This window comes from Phalaenopsis equestris, unplaced genomic scaffold (assembly GCF_001263595.1).
Source record: "Phalaenopsis equestris unplaced genomic scaffold, ASM126359v1 Scaffold000058, whole genome shotgun sequence".
NCBI classification, from domain to species: domain Eukaryota; kingdom Viridiplantae; phylum Streptophyta; class Magnoliopsida; order Asparagales; family Orchidaceae; genus Phalaenopsis; species Phalaenopsis equestris.
Genome location: NW_018164500.1, coordinates 378,143 through 394,906, shown reverse-complemented (window position 1 = coordinate 394,906; position 16,764 = coordinate 378,143). Strand labels below are relative to the sequence as shown.

Sequence of the window (16,764 nt, the reverse complement as noted above, 5' to 3'; positions counted from 1 at the left end):
GTTTAAGAAGGAAGAGCCATGTAACCCGGGTGCAATCATCAATTAAGGATACAAACCAACGAGCCCCAGAAACATTAGGTATAGTGGAAGGACCCCATATGTCACTATGAATCAGATGAAAAGAATGAGAATTTCTTTTATTGCTAATAGGAAAAAATACACGGGCATGTTTTGCCAATTCACAAATGTCACAATGAAACTCAGAAATATTTAATCCTTGGAATAAATTAGGAAACATTATATTTAGAACTCTAAAAGAGGATGACCAAGGCGTAAGTAATACAACAAAATGACATCTTTGTTTGAGGAATTAAGGAAAGATGAGGACAAATTGCTCCTGATTTTCTGGGATGGTTCAAGGTGGTAAAAACAGCTCCTTTCCTTAGCAAGTCCAATCCTCGTCCCCGAGTTCTGTTCCTGAAAAACACAATAAGAAGGAAAAAAACAGCATAACATTTGAGATCATGAATTAATTTTTGAATGGACACAAGGCTTGTTGACAGTTTGAGTACATGGAGATTGTTTTTCAGGATAAGGCTAGGTGTGATATGTATATCACCAATCCCTGCAATGGTAGCTAAAGAGCCATTAACCATGATAATTTTTTTATTACTTGGACAGGGGGTATAGGAATGGAAGAGTTGAGATGTGGGGGTCATATGGTCAGTAGCACCGGAGTCAATGATCCAAGAGTTGATATATAATTTGTCTAAGACATTCATGCAAACAGTTTTACCTGAAAGAGCTATTGAACATGCTCCAGAAGACTTCTCAAGAGATCCCAATAAGTTTCTTAATTTCTCAATTTCTTCATTGCTAAATCCCCCTATTGTTGATTTTTCCTTCACATTGGGTTGCTCTGCCATATGCGCTCGAGACCTTTGTTTCTTCCCACGGTTGCCCCATTCTCGGCTTGGAGGTTTACTATTTAACTTCCAACACTTCTCCCTTGTAAGCCTCGATTTCTTGCAACAAGTACACTAAAGATTGTCTTTGTTCTCCTTCCATTGGTTATCGTTCTTTGACTTCTCCTAATTTGTGTTTGCTGCTAAGGCTGACCCATCCATAGTATGTGGTTCTAGCATGACACTCCTCAGACTTTCTTCTGCTCGAATTAATGAGATTGTCTCTTCTAGAGACGGTGTATCCTCCTTGCCGAGGATTTGGATTCTAACATGATCAAATTCAGGATTCAATCCTGCCAAAAAATCATATATCTGATCCTTCTCAATGAACTTCTTCAAGGTGGCAGCATCATCAGGGTATTTCATCTCAATTACACGATAGTGATTCAGTTCCTGCCACAGATTCTGCAATAGAGTTGCATACTCTATGACAGATTTGTCTCCTTGTTTGGTTGCTCCGATTTTTTCCTTGATTTCATACACTGAGTACGTGCGGTTGATATAGTCTCAGATTTCCTTTGCGGTGTTCAAGAACATGCAAGTGTCACTGATCGTTGGGTCAATGGAATCCCATAGCCAGGACATAATCATGGAATTCTCCTCTTTCCTCTTCCCATGTTGAAGAGGCTGGATCCCTTTTTTTTGGTCCGGTTCCAAGTAGGGGATTAATCCTCCCTTTGCCTTTTAAGGATGTTGCCTTTTAAGTATGTGCGGACAATTTGAGACCATTTGAGATAGTTCTTCCCATTGAACATGTTGGATGCCCTAATATTCTGCAACTCTCCAATTTTCTGAACAACATTGTATTCTTCAGAATGGTTGAAGTAGTTGGAGATAGTGGTTTCGGACATTGATATGGTGGAGAAAAAAAATTTGCAGCAATTAAGACTAGAATCAACCTGCAGTGGTAAAAGAATCGCAACAATTAAGGCAACGAATAAAAAAAAAACCAAACAGCGACAAAGATCGCGAGATCTGCGGCACAGGATTGCAGTGGCAAACAACAGAAAAAGATCGCAAGCTCTGCAGTGACCACACAACGGCAAACAGCGCAAAGTACTTCAGCGGCAAAGGACGATCTTTCTCGTGACAACGTGCTGCTCCTCTCGGACGAAGCGGATAGGATGGAGCGCAGATCGCAGAGAACCGAGATGCCGAAGAAGATGGAAACGAACACTAAGGCGTGAAGTAGCCTGTGCTCGGAAGGGCGCAACAGAGGCGGAGAAGAAGGAGAAGTCGGAGAAGCACGCGGAAAGGGAAGAACGCTACTGGATCGAGGCTCGTGAAAGGGAAGAACGCTACTGGATCTACGATTGTCGGAGAAGCGCGCTGAAGAGGCCGCTAATAGGAAGAGACAGAAGATCTCTCTAGATCGATGACAGCGCGTCGCAGAGAACCGACACAGGCGATGTCCTCTAGGGTTTGAGCCTGAGCTCTGATACCATGTGGGAAATCAAAGAAATAATTTGTATTTCAGTTCCCATTTGAATTGATCATACAAGGTATTATATAGGAGATTAAAAGGAGAAAAATTAGGAAACTATTTAACTAATTCCCTTAATTTTAGGGATTACAAATTTATTCTAATTCCCTTAATTTAAGGGATTTACCAATTAATTTTAATTTTTAAGAAAATTAGAATTAATTCTCACAACTTTATTTCTATCTCAGTCACATCTTGACAGCATGCGTGGGGAGCTGAATGACATGGGCATTCAAGATTTAGAGCAGGTTAGGGCGGATTTGTCTGGGATATGATAGGATGGTATTTAATCTATTATTTTTATTTTATAATAATAATATTTATAATTATAAGGGTTTGTGTATAAGTTCTTGCTCATACTTCTACATTTATTGCGCATCTAGATTTACGTGTTACCTCAATTTGAGTGCTTGCCAGCCTTGAAGTGCAAGTCGATATCTCGCGTGCAAATCTCGACAATATGGATTTCATTTGTAAGTAATTTCAATGTCCTGGATGCTTTTGCATAGTTAGTTTTGCTCACGGAGCTTGTCTAAGCAATTTCGATGGTCGTCAAGGGGATTTGAGTTTAAATTGTGCATGATGTATCGGCAGTATTTCGCCTTCATCTTCCTTGATCATGTCAATCATAGTTCATTTCTTAAGATATTTCAATGCTTTAGATGTTCTTGCACAGTAATTTTTATGAATTGACGTCGCTTAGGCAATTTCAACGATGTTCAAAATAATTGGGACAGATTCATGCACAGCCACATTTATTATCTGTCGTGCACATCAATTGGCCTCTATTGGGCAAATTGTGATCTCCAAACATTTTGGCAAAGTCTATTTTACTAATGAATTGTTTCAAGTGACTTTAGGCGTGATTGGGGGATTTTGACCTCAATTTTGACGATGCTTCACCTGTTATCCCTCATTTTTATTCATCATTGATGCATTCATTCACGTTGTGATCTGGAGCCTGTATGAAGGCCTACATGATCAGTTTAGATTGCTGTTATGATTGGTATGGTTGAATTATATAGAGCACAATGTAGTTTTGAGTGGGAAAGTAGTGAAAGCCATAGACTGGTTCATAACAATGACCACACTTACAATATAATGCGGTATTATCATAACTGTCAGGCTTTCAACCTCTATGTTATCATTCATATTGTTGTGACAAAATGTAGAACCTACCCGTTTCAAATCACTTGATTTGCATGGTATTATACTTGCAAAGATAGAAGTGAGAAACTTCTGTAGATTTTAGATGTTGCTTAGTGGAAGAAGAACAATGCAACCTGGAGAACGGCTTCATATCCATCATTTGGTTCAAGCCGTTAACTGTCAAAATCAATTTAGAACAATGCAACCTTTGTGAATATAGAACAATTTTTGCTGGCAGTGATTTTTTTCTTATGCTAGAAGCTTGATTATTTTTAGGGGCATTTACATACATATCACTCAATTCCTATGTATTTACATATCTAACACCTGAAGTTTACTGTTTTAAAGTTTACCACCCAAATCTTTCATATCAGATAAAAACTGCTACCTTTTTAACTTTTAAAAAGTTCAACACATTTTTTCATGCATTGGTAAGGTGACATGTATATAAAGAGTAAAGTTTAGGTGTTAGATATGTAAATACATAAGAATTGAATGGTATGTATGCAAATCTTCCTTATTTTTAACTTGAATTTGAACAAGAATCTTGCAAATTGTGCAGAAATTTGGAGAAAATTGGCCCATACTTTTACGGTGGGATGTGCCTTGGGAGTGGCAAACTGTGTTATTCACCATGATTGCTTGTGGGGCAAGGTAACTTTCTGAACTCTCTAAATCTCCTTATGGATGCAAAAAGAAATTGAAAAGTTTTAGTTTCTCCTTTTTTTCACCTTCACTTCCATTAAACTTAAGGTTACACTATTTACTAATTTTGCTGAGAATTGATATTTGAATGATCAAATGAAATTGAAGCTACTGCAGACAGCTTTACTTTGACAGGTTTGGTTGAAGCAATCGCATTACCATATCTTGGTTTTCAAGGTGGAGAAGTAAGTTTAGATCAGAAGGCAGAGATACTTTTTGCAGGACAAATGTAGGTCCTAATAATTTCTTAGTGATTGATCAATTGAAAAGAATCAAATATATTTTTGATATTTCTCTTTATTGTGCAGTGCTGTGACAGCTAGTGTTCTAGGGGTTCTATATGGCATAACTAACACCTTTCGTCCTTTTCCAAGTGATATCTTCCGCTACGGTGAGTATTCGCTATCTTTGAGCACCGCTTTAGTGTATAATAAAAAATACTTACTTTTATACCCTTGCTTGTTTAATTATTAGTGTGCTGGTTGATAATTTTTTATTTTAAATGAATCAAATATACTTATTTTTTAAGAGGATGAAAAGTAGAGTGACATCTATAGCATATGCATATTCCAGATCTGGAGGAACCATTTGATCTTCAGAACGGTTGGCTTCTCTGGGCAATGGTTGGATTGTTTGGTGCAGTAATTGCGATTTCTTTGGCTGGATTTCTCTTGAACATCATCAATTCAGAACAGCCACAAAGAGAGGTCTTGCTGATTTTATGCACCAAGTCTGAAGTTAAAAGTTAATTATTACTCATCTTTTCCCAAACTAAATTTTTGTGGGAATGTGCCCTCATAAAATTTTACTGCTATGCTTTCTTGTGTATTTATCTTGTTGAAAGGTTCTAATTGCTAAATGATTGTTCAAAAGCTTCATATAATCATGATGCGGCTTTAGATAAAATACAGTATTCTAATAATTCTGTAGCTTTTGTTATGTGTGTGTTCTTTATTTTTTGTTAGAGTGAAAGAGAGGCTGGAGAGTTTTCTATATCTTTCTTTCATTCAAGTGATGAAGAGAAAATGTTTGTAGTGTAATTAAAGCAAAGGCCCGTATATACTAGATTCATCATGAATGAGTTGGGGTGTAAGGGCTTATGTTAGTCATGTGTGATTTGATAGGTACTCAACTAAGATAGAAAGAATCATCAAAATTTATGTAATTCATAATGAAAGAAAATTTTTTTAGACTTTCAAACGCTCCTTTCTGACTCTAAAGGTTTAGGAGTTAAACGTAGCCAAATCATTGATAAAAGCACCAGCACGATTTCACCTTATTGTCAATGTTATATGCTAATGAGTTCAGGGTTATAGATAGGCGTGAGCCCCAATAGTTAAGTACCCACTTGATTTGAGGGAAAACTCTTCATAATTGAAGTTATGTGGCAAAGTACATCCCATAAGACTTATCTGGTAAGTTGATTTATGCTTAAGAAATGGAGGATTGAGAGGAGGATGGAAGGGTGAGCTGGTAGTGAACCCCATATAGACCTAGTGGTTTCATCATCCAAGGATTATTCCTAGAATCCTAGTCCATATTACACGGTACATCCGAGATTTTTCAATATGGATCGAGTAGTTTGTAGGGAATGAAGTTTATTCTAAGGGCTTGATTTATGTGTCAAGCTTGCTCTCACTTTTAAAAGCTAACTGATAATGGCATGCCATTCAAGGTAGATTGAGCTTTGACTCCACTACATTCCTCAATGGAGATCTTAAAGGCGAAGCTTTGAAAATCCAATGGATATTAGTGGTGGAGGGCATGCCCTTGCTAAAGGGTTGGCTCTAAGTTTGTTTTAAATGATGCATTGCGTTTTAGAGCAATCTCTTTTTTAACACTTAGTCATTAGCAAATGGCATGCCCCCCATAACTAGACTATGCGTAGGGAGTTGAGTTTAATGGGCTTAGTTTGATTAGGTTTTGTGATAAAGCATTTGCTTTTCATAGTCATTTTATAGTTTTAAGATCCTTAGCTGTTTCGATGGGTCTGTATAATTCATCCTTTTATAAACCCTTGTTGATGGATTGTAGGCAAATGGGTTAATCAGGGTTTTGCCATGCTCACAGTATTGATTATGCCATTGGGTTGCCTAGAGTCCTGAAGTATAGCCCAATCAATTAAATCAATTGGGTTCTCAAATATGTAGCTTAATTTTCTAGATTGTTTAGATCAAGGAAGATTGCTCAAGCAATTTGTAGGAAAAAATGCTTAATTTTTATATGGAAGTGCTAACTAAGTTTAAATATGATGAACCATTACACAACACAAAAGAGTTCATCCACACAAATAGAATACCAAGGTTTATGTAATTCTACTTTTGCCGCAAATGTTAGAGATCTTAGGGTCTATAGTTTTTGTTAATGTAAATTTAGGATGTGGCACACAAAATAAACACATGAACATTAGGTTTTCTAAGACTCTTATTTAGACAATCATTTCATCTTTCTTGTATGCAAATTAGAAACACATGAAACTCTCGTTAAATAATAATTTAAGGAACATGTATTATGAAATTAACTAAGAAACCTGAGATTGAAATAAAATTATTCAATGATTAGATGATTCAGACAACAAATAGGTAAATTAGATTGTTGCAAACTTGAACAAATTTCAAGCACAAAGTATGTTGATGAAAAACATGGTTATAAGTTACTAAATAGAAGCTCTAGGCCTCCCACTAGTATAAGTAAAACCTTCTCCTGAAAGTTATCAACATGACCTACAAGTTGCTTGAAGAATTCACATCTAACAATATACACAAAATCTGAGGAATCTGAAAGTTTATTAAGTACAGACTTAATTTACGTGCCAGTAGTCCTTGTTGTAATTAAAATAATATCACAAATGGTGCTTTTTAGAAATCCAAAATACTAGTTAAATTATAAATACCATTTTTATTCATCACAAACATCAACAATTTCCGATCTCCAATTATAATGTAGAAGTAATGAATAGATGAGAAGAATATTCTATAATCAATTATAATGAACAATTGAGAATTAGGGATTATCTATAGGAAATCACATAAAGAAGGAAACTAGCAGGCTAACAAGGCATGAAAAACACCCAGCACTAACAGGAAATAATATACAGAAGGAAACAATATTGTTTTCGATTGCCAGCTAAAAAAGCAAGGCCATTTAGCCCCAAGATATAAAAGGAAACATACAGTAGCAAAAGATGCAAGTCATTGCACTTAGCATAACAACAACAACAACAACAACAACAACAACAATAGCATAACAACAGCAACAAGTTTTTATCCCACTGAGTGGGATCGCTTACATGAATCTTTTTTCTTCATTTTATCCTATTGAGTGTCATATTTTCATTTTGTTCTAATAAATGAGTGGGATAGCTTACATGAATCTTTTTTCTCCATTTTATTCTATTGAGTGTCATATTTTCATTTTGTTCTAATAAATTAAGATTTTTTTTTCATACAACATGCTCAAGTCTTTGTAGGTTTACCTCCACCTTTTTTTAATATAAGTTGAATATAAAATATCTACTATCCTAACCGGATCATCAGATGGTCGACATTTGATGTGCCGGCTAAAAAGGTTGCAGAGAACTTCAATATCTCAATTGAAAACTGAAAATCCTATAAATAATGCTAGTAGGGAACATGCTTGGAAAAAAATAGAGAATTGATATCTGTGGAATAGAAGATTTAAATAGTATAACTAGAGAATTTGATGAGCACTGAATTGAACCAACTTGCAATTTAAGTGGTAAATCACTTCCAAGGAAATAAAAAAAGTTAGAGAAAGCATCACAGAATCTTAATCACCAACATTATGGTTTGTTTGCATTGAACTAGAAAATAGAAAATAGAAAAGAGAAAATAAGAAATAAATTAACTAAATTAAAACCAAAACTTAAAATTTTAATGCACCGCCTTAATGTTCACATCCTTTATTTCTATTGTGTACAAACCTTCAAATTTATATCAAATATACTTGTCTTGAAGAAAATAAACTCTAAAATATAAAGTATTAAATGTGAATTTATACGGAAGTGATGGAAATAAAATAGAATTCAAGATACTGATAGCTTGCTCTTCAGGTAAAGTCAAATGACATGCATTGAAAAGTAGACTCATACTAAAACCTTCTATCATTTATAATTCAAGATACTGATTATTCTTAATGTACTATATGAGTTTTATATGCCCCTACCTTTTTTGCAATTAATTTCATAAAAGCCAAATAAGAAACTTTTTAGAATTCAAACATATGATTACCTTATCACCTAGTTTGAATTTATTATTTTTTAAACTAATTTTCTATGAATATTTTATTGCATGTCATGCAGAAGAGGTAAAAATGATCAATTTGATACGAGGAAAATCATGAAAATACTAACATACTACTAAAGAAGATTGATGAATATTTTTAGAGAGCGAGATGATAGGCAAGCAGAGAAACAACATAAATATGATATGCTTATTTGGACATACATTCTCTTTAAAAAAAATTAACTTGAGTGGTTGAAAGATAAGTTTTGAGGAACTATTCGCTTCGTTCTTGAACTAAATAGATGGAACATTGAATTTAATGCATTTTTTATTTAACTTGTTTCCAAGTTCTATGAAATGCTCATGTAAATTAATTTTCTCCATAAGGTCATTTTATGAGATTGTGATTCAATAATCCAAGTACCGAAAATAAAATTATAAACATTTTAAATCTTCATTTGGAGTTCAAATCATCTGATTCTTTAACTGCTTTATTAAATTTAATATGCATAATTTGCTTACTCTCACATTCAATACTTAATTTAATGTTTTTAAGGAGTTCTTGTTCACATTCAAATGTAGATTCAATTTTAATTAGAACTTTTGTAGTCCAAAACCCAAGGAATCAATTAATCAAGCGTTGCTTAAATCATTCTGAATTTTGGACCCAAGTATGGCAAAGTATTATGGGCAAGCTGATGGTGATTTTTTTTTCTACTCTCTGTTGGAATTCCTCTCTAATTAATGTCAACTTGCTATCGATGCGTGATGTCACTATTTTGGGAAACTTTTAAGTCAATTTTAACCATCCTTAGAGAGTCCAATTGCTTGACAACATTTTGTAGTCTACTAGACTTGTGCTTCCTAGCAGAAATTAAGGGGTAGAAGAGTGTTGCCACTTGTTTTACCCCGTACTACAATCAATGAAAAATAGATGTATTGATAAAAGATAGACGGATAATGAAGAAACATTAAAAAAAGAAATTTCAAAATCAGATTTATAAAAATCTGACATCTACTCTTGGACATGAATTCTATGGGTCCTGCTCGCCATACTAGAAAATTAAGGGTACACGGATTGAATGTTTCTACTATTGGATTGATCTTTTAATAGTCTTTAAATTGCAATATGTGTGATTTTGCTTTGTTGGCCCCCTCTTGAGTATTTTCCTCTTCAGGAGTTTTGTAAAAGTCTATAAATACATTATCTCTTTGTGCAAGGACAATTTTTTTTTTTCGGTTTTATGTGAGTTGACACTCTCCACTTGAAATTTTTTTCTTCTATATAGTGATTTTTCCTCCTTTGTTTGTAGTTATTTTCGTCTTGGGTTTTCCACATAACATATGTGTTATTTATTTGGTTTATTTCATTCTTCATTGCTTCAATTTTATAACAGTTCTATTTATAGTACAAGAGAAAATTTAAAATCCCCAACTACTTTCAAGAGAATCTAGCAGTAGAAATCTATTCAATCAAATATCTAACAAAATTTTATCTTATATTTTATTAAATTATTTTTATATATATGGAAAGCCAAATTTATAAGGTTAAAATATCATAAATATTTATTAATTGTATTACTATAAAAAAAATAAATAAATAATATGCTTATTATTAAAAATATTTGAGGCTAATAAACATACATCATGACTTACCAATGTAAATCATTTATTAAATAATTCTGAATTTGTTGACATAAAACTTGCCTGTGGGTTAAAGTTCTATTTCAATTAAATTTATTAAGGCCTTGTTTGGGAGGTTGTTTTGCGGCTTATGCATTTCAGAATCAGAGAAGATGTGTTTGAGTACCTTCTATTCTTGCGCTTTTCGCGGATGGGGTGTTGTATTTCTTCGAACGTTGAAAAGAAAAGGAGGGAGAGCGTTCTGCAGTTGGAGCTCCATTGTGAGGGGCCTCTGCACCTTCGAATTTCTGGTAATCCCAGTCTTATATCCTCTCATTAACCCCTCGTCCCTCTCCTCATTTGTCACCTGTGTCATTAGGACTGAAACCCGGTTCCGGTTTCCTCTCTTCATTGTCGGCGACATTGATTTGATGCCTACCTTCAGTGAAAGTTGGTGAAGTATTTTCCTTTATGGATTTTTTCTTCAGTTTATTTGCTGCCAACCTTTGTGTTTCTCTTTTTCCTTCTGTGAAAGTTTTTGTGTGCTTGTTCTGTATATGCATCCAGTGATGTTTGATTGTCGATTTGCATGCGCTTTCCTGTGCATGTTTAGAACATTTTTGGGTGGAGATGTATGAGCACCTATTCATTTTTTCTTTGTTATAATGTTGTGCTAATGGAATTGCATTTGTTTTAATGCAAAGTTGAAGTTTACATGATAAATAAGTTAGTATTATCTAAAGTTATCTTGAACAACCAGTAGAATTAATGAAATAAAATATATATGAGCATTATACATCTATTTCTTTAAAAATTATTTGCGCACTTATTCTATATATGCTTACACTGATGCTAGTTGGTCGATTTGCTTGCACTTGCCTCCTCTATAGTGTTAACATTTTATGGGGGGAATGTTAAGCTCTGCTTCTTTTTAATATGTGAGATAGTTTTATAAATGAATTTACATATGTCTTAATATAAAGTTGAAGTTTGCATGATAGATAAATTAACATCTATACATATCCTGATCAATCAATAAAAACTATAAAATAAAATATATACGAGCATTGTTCATTTATTTCTTTAAAAATTTCTTTTTTTAGTATATGAAATACTTTTACAAATGGAATTACATATGTTTTCATGCAAAATTGTAATTTGTATGATAGATAAGCTAACAACTTTTTTAACTATCACGATCAATTGATAGAAGCTATGGAGTGAAATATATATGGGCATTGTTCATCCGTTTCTTTAAGAATTCATTTTAAGTATCTGAGAGACCTTTATAAATGAAATTGCATATGTTTTGATGCAAATTTGAACTTTGCATGATAGATAAATTAGCAACATCTATCCTTATCCTAATTAACTAATAGAAGATATTGAATGAAATATATATGAACATTATACACTTGTTTCTTTAAGAATCTTTGTGGACTTCTACATATGCATGTACTAATTTTACTTGATCGATTTGCTTGTTAATGTCTCCTACTCAGTGTAGAGTAATATTGTAGGTGGAGAATTCCGAGCAATGCTTCATATTTTTAGTTTTTCTGAAACTTTTATAAATGAAATTTTGTATGCTTTGTTGCAAAGCTGAAGTTTGTACGATATATAAGTTACCAGTATCTATACATATTCTGATCAATAAGTAGAAGCTATGGAATATATGTGAACATTGTTCATCTATTTCTTTAACAATTTTTTTTTTGTTTTTATGCTTGGATATATGAGCACTGCTTTGCAGTTTCTCTGATAAATTTTTTGGTTGATTTGCTTGCAATTGTCTTCTTCTCAATGTAGAGTGGAATTTTGAGAGAATTGTTGAGTACAACATTCTTTTTAAGTCTTTCTGAGACATTTATAAATGAAATTGCATATTCTATGATGTAAAATTAATTTTTGCATGATAGATAAGTTATCAACATCTTTATCTATCTTGACCGACCAGTTGAAGCTATAGAATTAAATACATATGAGCATTGTTTATTTGTTTCTTTCAGAATTTTTTTTTCATAGCTATATGAGCATTGTTTTGCAGTTTCATTGAAAAAATTTATGTGTCGAATTGCTTTATCTTGTCTCTTCTTTACTGTAGAGCAACATCTAGAAGAGAGAATGTTGAGCATTCTTTCTTTTTTCTAGTTTTTGTTAGACTTTTATAAATGGAATTGTATATATTCTATTGTAAAGTTGAAATTTGCATCTTAAATAAGTTAGCTGCATCTTTATCTGTTCTGATCAACCAGTAGAAGCAATGAAAAGAAATATACATGAGCATTGTTAATCTTTTTATTTCAATTTTTTTTTCATAACTATATGAGCACTGTTTTACAATTTTTCTAAAAAATTTTGTTGGTCAAATTGCTTGCACTTGCTTCCTCGTCAGTATAGAGTAACATTTTGGGAAGGGAATGTTGAGTAATCTTTCCTTTTTATAGTTTTTTGGAGACTTATATAAATGAAATTGCATACACTTTGTTGACATAGTTGAAGTCGCATATAGATAAGTTGACAGCATCTTCACCATCCTGATTACCCAGTAGAACCTATGGAATGAAATATAAATGAGCATTGTTAATCTGTTTATTTTAGAATTTTTTGTATGTCTCTTCTGCATAGATATATGAATGAAATGAAATATATATGAGAATTGTTAATCTGTTTGTTTCAAAATTTTCGGTATATCTGTTCTACATAGATATATGAACATTGTTTTATAGTTTCTATGAGAAATGTTGTTGGTCGATTTGTCTTATCTAAGAAAATTCTTGCCTCATCTTTAGTGTAGATTACCATTTTACGGGGTGAGTGTTGACCACAGCTTTATTTTTTATATTTTCATGAAATGAAATATATGTGGTTATGTTTTGATGCAAAGTTGAAGTTTGCATGATAGATAAGTTAACAACATCTATCTTTATTCTCATCAACTACTTGAAGCTACGTAATGAAATATATATGAGCATTGTTCATCTGTTTCTTTCAGAATTTTATGTGTACTTATCATGCATATGTATTCATTGAGGTTATATGTCGGATAAGATATCAATTGGAGGATGTCATTCAAATGTAATTTAGAGCGAATGTAGAAAAGAAACTAACTGATCACCATTTGTCAATTTTAAATTGACGAGGAAGCTTTCCCACAAATACTACCTACTGTTAGAGAACACGTTCAAGTGTTTAGTTGATTTGGGATAATGATGATTACGAATGGTCTCTTCTTTAGTTAAGAGATTTCACTAAACTCTAATTATTCGCTTAAGAACTTGATTTGGCTAGCATGATAAAAGCAAAAAAATTGATTATTAGTATCTTATTTGACATGTAATCTTCGAGTTTGTATCAGTGCATGCATATGCGGAACAAGTACAAAAAAATTCCGAAAGAAACAGATGAACGATGCTCATATATATTTCATTCCATAGCTTCTACTTGTTGATTAAGATAAATATAAATGCTGCTAACTTATCTATTTTGTAAACTTTAACTTTACACCAAAACATATGCATTTCAGTTTATAAAAGTCTAAAAAAACTAGAAAAAGAAAGCAGTGCTCAACATTATCCCCCCAAAATGTTACTCTACACTAAGTGACAAGACCAAACAAATCGATTAACAAAATTTCTTAGAGAAACGGTAAAACAATACTCATATATCTATCTATGTTGAGATATGTTAAGGTGGAACATATGCTGTTAACATATCAGGCATGATTCTCACAATATGATCTTATTACTTCGGATGGTTTGTGGACCCGTTGGTTGATTGGTTTCCGTTTACGGTGATGCTTTCAAAGTGCGATTTAGCGGGCACATTTCACCTTTCTTGTGAAATGTTTAGTGGAGCGATGATGGAAAAAAAATAAAACAAAAGGCTCAATCGATTACCAATTGTGAATATTAAAAAAAGAAAGACCATGCTAATTTGACACGAAGACTGCTTGGTCTTTATGCCTGGACAACACAATTGGTGATCTTGGATTGAGTAATTTTTTATATCTATGCTTTGATTCTGATCTCTACTTTTGATTCTTTTTTTTCATATTATTGTTTTCTCTTTTGTTGTTTTACATGCCAAATTATATTGATCGGCTTCTTTTTTTTACTTAAATATTAGATGGGTAAACAAAAAAGGTGGGATATCTGCTATTTGAGATAGGGAGACGAAGATAATTTTTTGTGATTCATGCTTGAGAGAGGTAGAAAATGACAATAGACCAACCACATATTTCAATAAAGAAGACTAACAAAATATAATAAGACTCTTTCAAGAAAGAGTTGGTAGACTGTACGACAAATTTTCCTGACTTTAAGCGCAACAGTCAATTGATTAGAGGGAAGAATGAGCTCTCAATAAAATTCGGTCGTCATTACACAGTGTCATCGAGCGAGCATTTAGTGTATGGAAAAAGAAGTATGTCATACTTCGAGATATGCCTACGTATTTTTTTAAAAACAGGTGAAGATAGTTGTTGCAACGACTGCGTTCTATAATTTTATACGGAGGGGTCCATCCCAAGATGATATCGATTTAAGGGTCTTAGATGATAATCCTATCTACATGCCCGTGGAAGCTAACCAACAACAAGACGAACCTTCGGTGCAAGAACAGGACTTTAGGGCAAATGAGTACAACACTTTTGAGGGAGAATGCGTTGAGGAGATGTTAAGTTAAGAGAAGAGATTATTGATGCTTTGGTGAATGCAACAACTGTACTTATGTTGCACAACCTACTTATTTGTAGTTGATGATTCATATTTCATCTTTATGTTATTCTTTGATGTATTTTTTTCAAAATATATACAACAATCTGTATTGTATCTTTCTTTTTTTTTATGCCGATAAAATTTAATTATTAATTTTAAGATTTTATATTTTTTTAAGAATTTATCGAATGTTGTATCAACTTAATTTTTTTAATTTTTTTAATTAGAACAATACTGTAGTATAATAATAGGAAATATGAGCTCAAGATCTTCAAGTACTTCAAAAGTTCCGCTTTGTTATTGTGGCGATAGGTGTGCTCAACACCAGTCCAGAATGGAAGTCAACTATTGCAGAAGATTTTATCCTTGTCCTAGAAACAGGACTCATGCAGATTGCGACTTCTTCTGTTGGGTTGATGAGATCAACAAGGTCCCTCCAGACCATGATCAGTCGAGGAGATGCAGGGATGGAGAGGAGATTGTCCTGAAGACTTGATCATCAAGACTTCAAAACAAATAACATTCTAGGTTTTCTGATTATCGTGATTGTCCTCATTATTGTAGCCATTTGCTTCAAATACCTTATCTTTTTTTTTTCATGTATTAGAGTATTTGGGACTGGACTGTTAGTTTTTTTTAGTAGTATGACATCTTTCTATTATTAAGTTCAGAATATTTTGAAAACTGCATTTATTTGAATATATTATATATATAACGACAAAACAATTTATCTCATCAGAAACAACAACAACACAAAAGATCTTCTGAATAGACACCTGCTTTTTCATCAATAGCTTTTTGACAGCTACCAAAAAGCTCTTCTAAGAAGCAGCTTTACAGCAGCTTCTTGGAAAAGCATCAGCCGCCCCAAATGCACCCTAAATTTTTATAAGAAAACTATCACATTTTGCTCTCTTTTCTAATCCTTATGGGTAAATTAGAAAATATAAATTGGTATTTTATTCTAATTATTTATATAAATATAACAAAAAATCACGTGGGAAAAATTTATTACATTTATACAATTAATCACAATTAATGTCTTTTAATTATTTATGTGATTTATAAAGCTTATATATATAATTTTATAATTAAGGATGTTGTGGCTACTCCCGAATTATACAAATTAAAATCACTTAGACATTAAATTTTATGCTCTCATAATTAATTTTGAAATATATGCAAAATACAAAATTTACTTAAAATTTCAACATAATTGAGCATGAATGAATTTGTTTTGCAAACATTAACATTTGACTAGAATTTATCCTCAAGTTTCTTTGAAGCTAAAAAAACATGTCATTTTAGTCTAAATAAAAATAATGGCACCCCCTATATTTAATTTTGATAGCATTCGATATGTGTTAGCAATATAAATCTGAATCTATAAATGGATTTCTATGTTATATGAAAATTATAAATGTCATTTTTTTACTACAAAATTATAAATCACATAAAATGGATTACTCTAAAGGTGCATGCAACGCGATATCTTCTTGTACATTTGCATCATTTCGTAGGCAAAGAAACAACAACAATAACAACAAAGCCTTAATCCCACTACGTGGGGTCGGCTACATGAATTCTTTTTCTCCATTGCGTCATATTTAGTGTCATATTTTCATCTAGTTCTAGTAAATTAAGATTATTTTTTATACAATAAGCCCAAGTCTTCCTGGGTCTACCTCTGCCTTTCTTAGCACAAGTCGAATCTAAAACATCTACTCTCTTAATCGGATCATCAGATGATTGACGTTTAATGTGACCAAACCATCTAAGACGCCTTTCTCTAATTTTGTTCGTCACAGGAGCTACACCAACCCTATCACTGATATATTCATTTTGCATTTTGTCTCTAAGTGTAAAGTCACTCATCCAACTAATCATTCTCATCTCGACAAGACTTACTTATTATTATGCTTCTCTTTTAAAGGCCA

The 16,764-nt window shown here is 32.9% G+C and overlaps 1 protein-coding gene across 1 annotated transcript in view; it reads left to right on the top strand.

The window, feature by feature from the left end:
- The window catches only part of LOC110019480, a 31,348-nt gene that overhangs the window by 8,372 nt on the left and 6,212 nt on the right, over positions 1 to 16,764 (top strand). Inside the window, exons 2-5 of the mRNA XM_020717147.1 lie at positions 4,100 to 4,191; positions 4,364 to 4,471; positions 4,551 to 4,633; positions 4,816 to 4,949. Of these exons, the coding sequence (XP_020572806.1) occupies positions 4,100 to 4,191; positions 4,364 to 4,471; positions 4,551 to 4,633; positions 4,816 to 4,949 (417 nt within the window). The remainder of the gene's footprint in view (positions 1 to 4,099; positions 4,192 to 4,363; positions 4,472 to 4,550; positions 4,634 to 4,815; positions 4,950 to 16,764) is intronic.